Below are 11,480 nucleotides of genomic sequence, written 5' to 3' on the forward strand. Positions count from 1 at the left end.
AATAATAAGAAAAGTTATTATTGGAAAAAAAAGAGGAAGTATAGGAACGCATAATAATCATAACCAAAGCGAAAAACTTTACTACCCAACAACTGCCCATAAAAATAAAATTAACATTTGTTTAATCTCATATGCTGAGGCCAGGGGCAAAAGGCAAGCCTTTCACACTATTTGTGAAATGGATACCTCTTTCCATTGAGCTTCTGCTCAATAATTATTAAGCAAAAAACAGCTTAAGAGTTTTCAAAGAAAATGCACAGCTCCCAATTCTAAAAGTAGAAAGTGTCCAACAGCTGAAATTTCCCATACCAACAAGTTGGTCTTCTATTAATAGATTCATTATGGAGTGGCACTGGTTTAATTCCTGGTTTTGCCCCTGTGCGGTGTGATCTGAGAAACACTACTTCAATCTTCTGATCATTCATTTTGAGAAAGGGGCTGTACCATCTCTATTGAGTTGCCACCAAGAGAGAACATACTTTTTGAAAGTTCTAAATTAATTTAGTTAAAGACACACGATCAGGTCTTCCAAAACCTTATACCAATGGCCTTTAGAAATAACTGTGAATATCAATATGATCTGAAATCCCCCAAGTCTTGAGGTAGTTTCTATGGATTTTCATTTCAATAAAAGCATTTCTTTATGTCAATTCTTTTTCCAGCAACTTTTAATTAGATCACAGCTCTTTTAAGTATATACAATGACATTATAAAATGATTAAACACTAAAAAGATCACATGCACTTTTAAATGTGCTACTGTTTAGCAGGCACATTATTAATTTAACTGCTGTAGAGGTGGGAATAGTAACATTTTCAAAGTCATATTTCTGCAGTTCTCCACATCAGAAAAAAGAGATGAAAGGGAATTTGTAAAACTAGGACACTGACACTACCTTGTAAAAATGGAAGATGAAGGGACTTTACTGGCAACATGTGATATTCTTGTGGCTAAAGAAATAAGACGTGGCCCGGCGTGGTGGCTCACGGCTGTAATCCCAGCACTTTGGGAGGCCAAGGCGGGCGGATCACCTGAGGTAAGGAGTTCAAGACCAGCCTGGCCAACGTGGTGAAACCCCACCTCTACTAAAAATCCAAAAATTAGCCGGGTGAGGTGGCACACGCCTGTACTCCCAGCTACTCGGGAGGCTGAGGCAGGAGAATCGCTTGAACCCAGGAGCTAGAGGCTGCAGTGAGCCGAGATCGCGCCGCTGCACTCCAGCCTGGGTGATAGAGCAAGAAGCTGTCTCAAAAAAAAAAAAAAAAAAAAAAAAAAAGAACGAAAGAAAGAAGACATTATCTGTCCATATTTCTATCTGAAACAATCAAGTAGTAGTCAATTCAGCAAATATTTGGTGCATTGCTCCATTGGAAACAGACGTGACCTGAACAAGGCCAAAAATTAACTCGGCTTAGAGCAGTTGTTCTCACCCTTGATTGTATATTAGAATTCCTGAGGAGTTCCAAAAAATCTCAATGCCAAGGCCTCTCCCTACACCAATTAAATCAGAATCCCTGGAAGTAGAGCTCATATATGAGTATTTTTTTTTAATTCCTCAAATGATTCCAATGTGTAGTCAAGATTGAGAAACTGGCTGAGGAACACTATCAGCAATACAGTTATAACTCAGAATCCAAATGCAGAGTAAAGTAATTTAGTGATTTTAGAATTATAGCTGAGCAATTTATGAAAGCTTCCTGGGAAAAGTAGAGCACTGAAAGTTGGGTAGAGTTAGGAAATGTAGTTTGTATGTATGTGTGTGTTAGTACACACATAATTGGAAGGGGCGCCTACAGGTATGTAAGCAACATACACTAAAACTCAGGTACTTCAAAGGAGATGACACAATTGCAAAAAAGAGCTGGCTACTACCATGTAGCAGCCAACCAAGAGACACTCAGCTCCACTCAGCTCAGTATTTGGTATGTCACAGAAGCCAGGTTAGCAAGACCTGTACCTTTCCAGACTGCTGATAACATCAGCTCTGGTTTAATCCATGCCTCCTCCTCTCAGTCTCCTTGATATATGCTCTAGAAAGCTTTCAGTTCTTTCTCATTTCCCTTCCTTTGTATTACTATTACTTCATAAATAATAGCAACAAGAGATGGCATTTATTAAAAGTTTAATCTCTGCCAAGCACTATGCTAATTAACTTTTATTTGCATGAAAACCTCCTGAGTTAGGTCCTATTATCATTATCTTTATTTTTTTAGAAGAGGAAGCTGAGGTTTAGTTAAATAGCCAAACTCACTGGTGGAACTGAGTACAGAGCATGCAGTGATCCTGTCTCCTGACCCCTAATATAATGCCATTCTTTAATTCTTTAAAGTCATTTTATCCTCTATCTGTCTATCTATCCAGCTAGCTAGCTAGCTATCTAGCTATCCACCCATCCATCCATCCATCCATCCATCCAGGAATATAAAAATGGGTGATCCAGAGTGTGTGGCAATTTCTCATGACCTTCATATAGACAGAGCCCATCCATCCTCCAGAGGGAGCTGGGACGAGAAGAGTGCTTGTGTATGTAAGGAGGAGAAGAGAGGTGGCTGCATTAATAGACTACAATTAAAAACATTCTTAAATTCAAGACTTGAGTAAATAGCATTATAATTGCCATAAGAAAAACCATGTCATTTTTTTTGCACAACTATGTAACCTCCTAAAATGTTTCTTTACTGCCTTAGCATTTCAGTAGCTTAGGATTAATTATAATGTCAGTTAGAAACTTCACTTTACCTCACCATCTTAGGAATCTTTATAAAAACTGCTAAAGAAAATTGGCCTACTTCTTGATCCAGAGTAGTAACCTCTATTCCTACATTTTATTCCTTTCCACTGACAACTCAATCCATGGTCACTTGATTAGATTCTTTCAGTACAAAAACTGGTTAAAGATCTAATGAAAATTTAAGACAACCTTCAGGGTTTCTTTTTCATCCCCAGAGAAAATGAGATTTTAGACGTTTGATTATAGCCAGTTGAAGGTGAAGCTAGGATCAAAACTCCCAATTATCTGGCTAAACACATCACACAAATTCTCTTCTACATGAGATATATATTGAAATACATTAAATTGAAACCAACATGAAAACTGACATAAAAAAATATATACAATGCCAAATATATTAAAAAATGTGAAACCCTCTAAAAAATGACTAATAGACTTGAGGGAAAAGTCACTGAACCAAGGAAATCAGAATTATTTATCAAAAAAATTTTTCTTTTTTTTTTTTTTGAAGAAATTAAGCAATGGTCTTTAGCTAGAAAACTAAAAATTTAACTGGCAAATCATTTTCAAAGGAAAAGTTCAAGCATGAGCTTCTACATAAATTTTGGACATTCTCTGATTATAAGGAAATGACTTTGTTAATGAATAGCCAAATTAATTAAATATGCAATTCAAATAATCAAAGATTCTGGGGGTCTTATTTTTTACCTGGTTGCCAAAAAGGTTGAATCCATTAATTGCTTCTAGAGCTGCTTTTGCTAAACCAACAGAGCTAAAAGAGAAAAGGAAATACTTTATTACTCTAATGTATGTGGCCACAAAATTAGAACCATTATCTGATGAATATTCACAAGCAAATTTCTTTATTAACATTTATAACAACTTCTGTAAGAAGAATAATGTCTAAGAGACCTCATTCTGACATTTCACTATTTTAATTTTTCTTTTTTATAGTTAGTGATCACCTGGGAAAAATATTTCTAGGTTTACCTTGATCTAAACTAATGGTCATACTATTGATGGGAGTAGTTTTAATTCCAGAATCATTTTTATTCACTAACTCAAGAAAAAAAGATGAACTTTAGAGGAAGGTATATTATGATGATAAGTGCAGTAATTAGCAGGTTGGGCATCATTAGTTCAGATCAATGTAACAGAGCTTTTCTGACATCAAATATGAGTCTTAAGAAAGATCTTGCATATCATACAACTATCAGAGTGTGGCTTAAGGTATCCTTCAAACCCTCTTGCCTAAGATGTAAAAAATAGGCATTATTTTATGCTCACAGAACAACTGATCACCTTATGTCTCATTTTTTGCTATATTCTTCCCTTTATAATAAAATGAATACTATTTCCCTTAGTGTCCTACCCTTTTGGCCTCTCAAATGCCATATACTATAGTGCTGGAAAATGGGAAGACCCATTTCATTAAAAATATGATATCATCTTTTAAGTATCTACCTTTAAATATTTTATATCTAATGCCCAGCTTAATTATTACAAATTTTTATTTGTTTTACTCAAAGCAACTGTATTTGCCATTAATATCATTTAAAGCTAATGATCTGTCATCTATTCAGCATTTCTCTGAAACAGATTATCAAACTATGGTCCCCAGAGCAGCACCTTCAGTATTACCTGGAAACTTGTTAGAAATGCTAGTTCTTGGGAATAGGGCTCCATAGTCAGTGTTAAAAAGCCTTCCAGGTGTTTGAATGCACTTTAAGTTTGAGAGCTACTGTTCTAAGCTATTCATGTCATCATTACCTACATCCTATAAGTTGTTTCATAACCTGTTTTTAAGAAATAATCACTTGTATTGCTGGACAATAAATAAGTCAGACACTTATTTTAAAGATACATGGATGGCAAGATGGAGTAGATATAATTTTCCCTAGTCTTCTCACTAAGTACAACCAAGAAGCTTGGACATTACATATAAAACAAACATAAAAAGACTTAGAAACATGGGTAGAAGGCAGTCTAGCTATGAACTTCAGGATTCTATGAACAACACTATGGTAAGTGCCCTGGGTTTCCTTTTTGCCTTATTTATACCAGTCTTAAAGTCAAAGGAGCCAACCACTGAGAAATGCCAGCACATGCATACAAAAAAATCCCCAACAAAAGCCTGTCTCTCTAGCCAAAGGACAGGAAAAGAGCAGCCTAGCAAAAATAAAACTTTTAGCCAATAACCACTCAGAAAAAACTTTACCCTACCCCCATCCATTCCAGCAAAGGCTGAGTAGAAACCTAGACTTCTACATTCATGAGTCTATTATGAGGCACAATGCTCAACTCCCAACTCTCTTAGTCATGGTGGTGTCAGAAAACTACAAGGAAGAAGTCAACACTTTCATTTCCAATAGGTGATAAGAAACCATTTCATCACCAATCAAGAGGTCACACCTTTTCTCCTGCCCTATAAATGGAGGCCAAATGAGAACCAGTAATGAAGCACTCCTATATTTCCCAGCCAAGGAGGTATTAGTGGAGGCCTACTGGGGAGCTGGATGTCAACAAAAATAATGGCCTTATATTCCTACCTGGCAGTAATGAGGTGATGTGCCCTCACCCCTTCTTCTACCAGAGTGGTATAGAAAAATACAGCTAAAACAGAAAGTTAAAATAAGATCTAGGGTCTTATACTATTATGCCCAAAATACCTACATGTCAATCAAAAAACACTCCTCATACCTGGAACCTGAAAGATCTCAAACCAAATGAAAAAAATACAATCAACGGATGCTAACATTGAGAAGAAAGAGTTGTTAGAATTATCTGACAAAGATTTTAAAGCAGCCATGATAAAAATGCTTCAATAAGCAATTACGAACATGCTTAAATCAAAAAACCAGAAATCCTTAAGTAAGAAAGTATCAGCAAAGTTTTTTAAATTGAGAAATATAATAGTGTAAATAAAAAGTTCAGTAGATAGGCTCAACAGCAGAATGATGAGGACAGAGGAAAGAATAACCAAACTGGAAGACAGAACAACAGAAATTATCCAATTTGATCAAAACAAAGAAAATAAAATAGAAAAAAATGATTAAGGCCTCAGGGGATTTGTGGGATCATAACAAAGTGTCTAACATTCATGTCACCTGAGTTCCTAAAGGAGAGAGACAGAGGACAAAGCAGAAAATTCCCACTTAGCAAGAGCCAGAAACCTACAGATACAAGAAGCTGAATGAAACACAAACAAAATAAATTTTAAAATGTCCATGCTAAGACACATCATAACTTCTGAAAATTAAAGACAAAGAAAAAAATCTTGACAGTAGCCAGAGATAACATGTTACCTATAGGGGAAAAATAATTAGAATGACAATGGATTGTTTATTAGAAACCATGAAGGCTAGGATGTGGCACAAGAGTTTCCAGTGATTGAAAGAAAAAAACTACCCACTCAGAAAGTTATACCAGTACATATATCACTTAGCAATCAGGAAGAAACCAAGACAATCTCAGATGAAGGAAAATAAGAGATTCTATCACCAGCAGACCTACCCTGAAAGAATGGCTAAACTCCATTCTCTAAACAGAAAGGTAATTTTTTAAAAAGAGGAAAAAACAAATATCAGAACACTAAAAAGAAACAAAAAACAAGGTAAGCATAAATATGGGTAAATACAATACATGTTTCTTCTCCTCTTGAATTTTATGTTTGACAATCGAAGCAAAAATTATAACACTGTCTGATACGATTCTAAATGTGTATGGAGGAAATATTTAAGATAACTATTATAAATTCAGAATGGTAATAAGACATAAATGAAAGTAAGTTTTCTATACTTCATTTGAACTAATAAAATGATGACATCACTACACTGAAGTGTTACCTACAGCAATCACTAAAAAGCTATACAAAATGATACAATCAAAAACCACTACTGATAAATCAAAAAGAGATTTAAAAAAATCTTTAAGTACCCACAGGAAGGTAGGAAAAATAAAACAGAAAGATGAAAAATAGAATAAACAAACAAAAAAATCAATAAAATGGCATCAGCTAAGTTAGGAAAAGGTGGAAAACAGTTAAAAATAACATTAAAAAAGACATAAACAAAAAAGAAAATGGCAGACTTAAGCCCAAACATATGAGAAATTAATTAAATTTAAAAGCACGAAATATACCAATTAAAAGAAAGATATTTGCAGTTAAAATATGGCTTACCTATGTACTGTCTATAAAAAAGTCCCCTCAAATATAACAATATAGACATGCTGAAAGTTAAAGGATGGAAAAAGATACATCACACAATCAAAATAATGCAGGAGTGACTATATTAATAATAGATAAAGGAGACTTCAGAGCAAAAAAAATTATCAGAGACAGAGAAGGATATTATAATACATAATAGAAAAGGTCAATCCACCAAGAAGACATAGCAATCCTAAATGTGTATGCACCAGAGTTGCAAAATGTGTGAAATAAAACTGATAGATCTGAAAGAATAGACAAAACCACAGTTACGGTTGGATACTTGCACTTTTCTCCTTTTCTCTCAACAATTGGTAGAACAACTAGACAGAAAACCAGCAAGGATACAGAGGAACTAAATGAGCATTGACATTCAAAATCCTTAAAAACACATTTGCAAACACTATTCAGTAATATGTAAGCTGAATTATCACCATGACTAAGTAGGGTTTACTCCAGGGAAACAAGGCCAGTTCAATAATAAAAACCCAATTAATATAATTACCATGTTAACTGGCTAAAGCAAAACAAAATAACATGGTCATATCAATTGATGCAGCAAATGCATCGAACAAAATTCAACATCCATTTATGACAAAACTCTCAGAAAACTAGGAATAGAGGGAAATTCCACAACTTTTTTAATGATGTGTCTTTCTTTTAATCTATAAAAATTTAAGGGGCACAAGTGCAGTTTTGTTACATGGAAATAGTGCATAGTGATGAAGTCTGGGTTTTTGTTGTTGTTGTTGTTTTGTTTTGTTTTTTGAGACAGAGTTTCGCTCTTGCTGCCCAGGCTGCAGTGCAATGGCACGATCTCGGCTCACCACAACCTCCGCCTCCCAGGTTCAAGTAATTCTCCTGCCTCAGCCTCCTGAGTAGCTGGGATTGCACCACCACACCCAGCTAATTTTGTATTTTTAGTAGAGACAGGGTTTCTTCATGTTGATCAGGCTGGTCTTGAACTCCCAACCTCAGGTGATCCGCCCATCTTGGCCTCCCAAAGTGCTGGGACTACAGGCACTAGCCACCACGTCAGGCCTGGGCTTTTAGTGTAACCATTGCCTGAATAATGTACATTGTATCTATTAAGTAATTTCTTATCCTTCAAACTCTTCCCACCCTTCCACCCTCTCCAGGCTCCAATGTCTATCATTCCACACTCTATGTCCATATGTACACATTATTTAGCTCCCACTTTTAAGTGAGAGTATGTAGTATTTGACTTTCTCTTTCTGAGTTAGTTTTACTAAAGATAATAGCCTCTAATGTCATCCATGTTGCTATAAAAGATGTGATTTCATTCATTTTATGGCTGAACAGTATCTCTTTGTGTACATATACACATTTTCTTTATCCAATCATCTGTTGATGAATACGTAAGTTGATTCATATGTTTGCAATTGTGAATTATGCTGCGATAAACATATGAATACAGGTATCTTTTTGATATAATAATTTCCTTTCTTTTGGGTAGATATCCAGTAGTGGGATTACTAGATCAAAAGGTAGTGCTATTTTAAGTTATTCGAGAAACCTCCATACTGTTTTCCATAGAGGTTGTGCTAATTTACATTCCCACCAACAATGTATCAGTGTTCCCTTTTCTCCAAACCCTTCCAATATGTTAGTTTTTGACTTTTTAATAACAGCCATTCTGACTGGTGTAACAATATATCATTGTGGTTTTAATTTGCATTTCTCTGATGATTAGTGATGTTGAGCATTTTTTCACATGCTTATTGGCCATTTGTATAAATTCTGCAGTTTGATTTACAAAAATTCTACAGCTAACTCTACTTGATGGTGAAAGAAAAACTGAATGCTCCCTCTCAAAACAAAAATGTCTGCTCTCACCATGACTAACATAGTACTGGAAGTTCTACGTGGTAAAATAGGGCAACAAAAGGAAATAAAAAGAATATAGCTTAGAAAGGTAGCAATGAAACTGTCTCTTTGCAGATGACACATGCTATGATTTGAATGTGGTTTGTTTGATCCTGCCAAGTCTCCTGTTAAAATCTGATCCCCAATGTTGGAGGTGGGGCAAGGTGGGAGGTGTCAGGATCCTGGAGGCAGAGCCCTCATGAATGGCTTGGTGTCATTCCCATGGGATTGAGTGAGTTTCTTAGTCTGAGTTCCCGTGAGAACTGGTTGTTGAAAAGAACCTGGCACCTACTATTCCCTCTCTCGTCATGTGATTTCTACACTCCAGCTCCACTTAGCCTTCTGTCCTGAGCTTCTTGTATATATAGCCTGCAAAACTGTGAGCCAAATAAATCTCTTTTCTTTATAAACTACCCAGGCTCCAGATTGGAGGCTTTGTTAGCATGCCTCACCGACTTGGAAAGAGCAAAATAACGTGCAGAGATTTATGCTGTAAACTTTTATCCAAGAAGAAACACAGAAACTCAACAAAAAAATGAAAGAAACTTCAGACACTTTGAAAGCTGTGGGTGGCAACCTACATGGTAAGTCAGGTGAAAATCTGTCTCCAGGGTGTGAAAGGGGGGAGACTGCCTCCGTGACACACATTCACACTGGGGAGCTGGGCAATCCACACCACAGGGGAATGTCTCAACCCTACCAAGCACTGGTGCTGATTTGGTGAGCCACAAGGAGCATATGAGAAGTGATGGCTCATGCCTGTAATCCCAGAACTTTGGGAGGCTGAGGCGGGTGGATCACCTGAGGTCAAGAGTTCAAGACCAGCCTGGTCAACATGGCGAAACCCTGTCTCTACTAAAAATATAAAAATTAGCTGGGTGTGGTGGTGCATGCCTGTAATCTCAGCTACTCAGGAGGCTGAGGCAGAAGAATTGCTTGGACCCAGGAGGTGGAGGTTGCGGTGAGCCAAGATCGCGCCACTGCAATCCAGCTTGGGCAACACAGCAAGACTCCACATATAAAAGAAAAAAAAATTGTTTTGCCTGCACTCCCACACCCCAGCAGAGATGGAGGGAAGCCATTGCTGATCCTACTTCATAAGGGACCTCGCAGAATTCTGCCAGCTAACTCAGACAGTGGTCACAGGTTGGAAGAAGCTGCCAATTAAAATAAGCAATCTAATCTACTGTGGGTATAAACCACATTCATCAGAAATGAGAGGTAAGCAGGAAGCAGGCTTTTGCCACAGAGGCAGGTGCTGGGAGCCCCTGCTTTGCAGGCAAACTGGGAGGGGTGTGGCCTGGAAGCCTTGGTCTTTGTCTTGGGCAGGAGGACTTACAACCTGGGGCAGTTTTGCATGCTGAGTGCAGACTGCCTGGGACCCAGCTGTTGCCAGAAGTCTGTGAGTGTGAGACCCAATGTGTTAAGAAAGTGAGAGCTGGGTGGGTCTCACTGCTGCCGGTTACCCCTCTCTCCTCCCTGAGGATTCTTTTATGCGACAGAGGCAGTTCCGCTCCTCCGTGGAGCATTACCCCAGTGGCCAGGGAACTGCCCTCGGATCGCCACTGGGGTCACAGCCTGAGTCCACACCTGGTGAGCCAGAGTGAGGACTTGCCTGATCCAGGCCCCACAGGCTATGCCCCTAGCCTAACACCACAGACAGGGACTTTAGGGAGTTCCATGACCCTGCCCATTGCCTGGGATAGAAGTGTTTCCCCAGGGTAACATAAGCCAAGTATAAATGCCCAAGTCCACCACTGCAGCTGGCTCTCTCCTGCTAGTGCCACTTCACTGTGAATCCCACTGCTCTTCTGAATTTGTCTATCCTGTGCAGCTGTCTCAAGCCAGTCTGGTGCTGGGGGCTGTTTACAAGGGATCTAGTGATGAGAAGACACAAGGGTTGAAGGTACTTGAGCAGAACAAACTTCCACAATGGGTATGCATCCAGTATGGCATCCTCTACTACAGCTTAGGACCAGGCAAAAAGGGAAGGGACCTTGTCTGAGCAAGATAATGGCCTCAACAAGTCCCTAAATTGTAGTTGGAGGTCAACTGACACAGCCCTCTACAATGTCTGCTAACATAACAACACGGTGCTCAGGAAGGAGAAAACTTTTGCATGACCTCAGCTAACACTATTACTCACACCACTCAGGCTGCTCAGGAGGCCTTGGGCCTGTTCATGTACCCAGTACATTACTACTATATCTGACAATTGAGAAAGCCACTGCACTAAGGCTACTTATAACCAAAGAAATCTTACAGAGTCCATGCCACTCCCCTACTGCTACCATCAGAGTTGGTGCTTGAACCTGCCCTTATGAGAGGAGAGGACAGGTCAGCCTTGCCCCGCTCCACCCAACATCACCCACCTCTGGAGCTAAGAGTGGGGCCCAAACCATTACACATCCCGCAGACCTGTCCATAGCCTGAAGCACTAAAGAGCTTCTCCAGAGCTTCTCCAGATGGCTGACTATAGGTGCTAGTAACCAATTCACCTCAGAAGGAAGAAACAAAATCACAAATAAATAGTCACATCCCAAATAGAGTGTTACAGGGAGAGGGCTAGAGTCCATCGGAGAATTCACTAGAAGAATCCACAACACGCACACAAAAGAAAGTAACAAGAAGCTGGAAGAGTATCAAACCCTGAGA

At 38.4% G+C, this 11,480-nt stretch overlaps 1 protein-coding gene across 5 annotated transcripts in view; it reads right to left on the reverse strand.

Moving 5' to 3' along the window:
• Positions 1–11,480, reverse strand: part of PHKB (phosphorylase kinase regulatory subunit beta) — a 246,409-nt gene that overhangs the window by 121,094 nt on the left and 113,835 nt on the right. For all 5 annotated transcript variants that reach the window (XM_032157264.2, XM_032157259.2, XM_032157261.2 and 2 more), the window contains one exon: positions 3,440–3,503. In XM_032157264.2, the coding sequence (XP_032013155.1) occupies positions 3,440–3,503 (64 nt within the window). The remainder of the gene's footprint in view (positions 1–3,439; positions 3,504–11,480) is intronic.

Source organism: Hylobates moloch, unplaced genomic scaffold, assembly GCF_009828535.3.
Source record: "Hylobates moloch isolate HMO894 unplaced genomic scaffold, HMol_V3 SCAFFOLD_6, whole genome shotgun sequence".
Lineage (NCBI taxonomy): Eukaryota > Metazoa > Chordata > Mammalia > Primates > Hylobatidae > Hylobates > Hylobates moloch.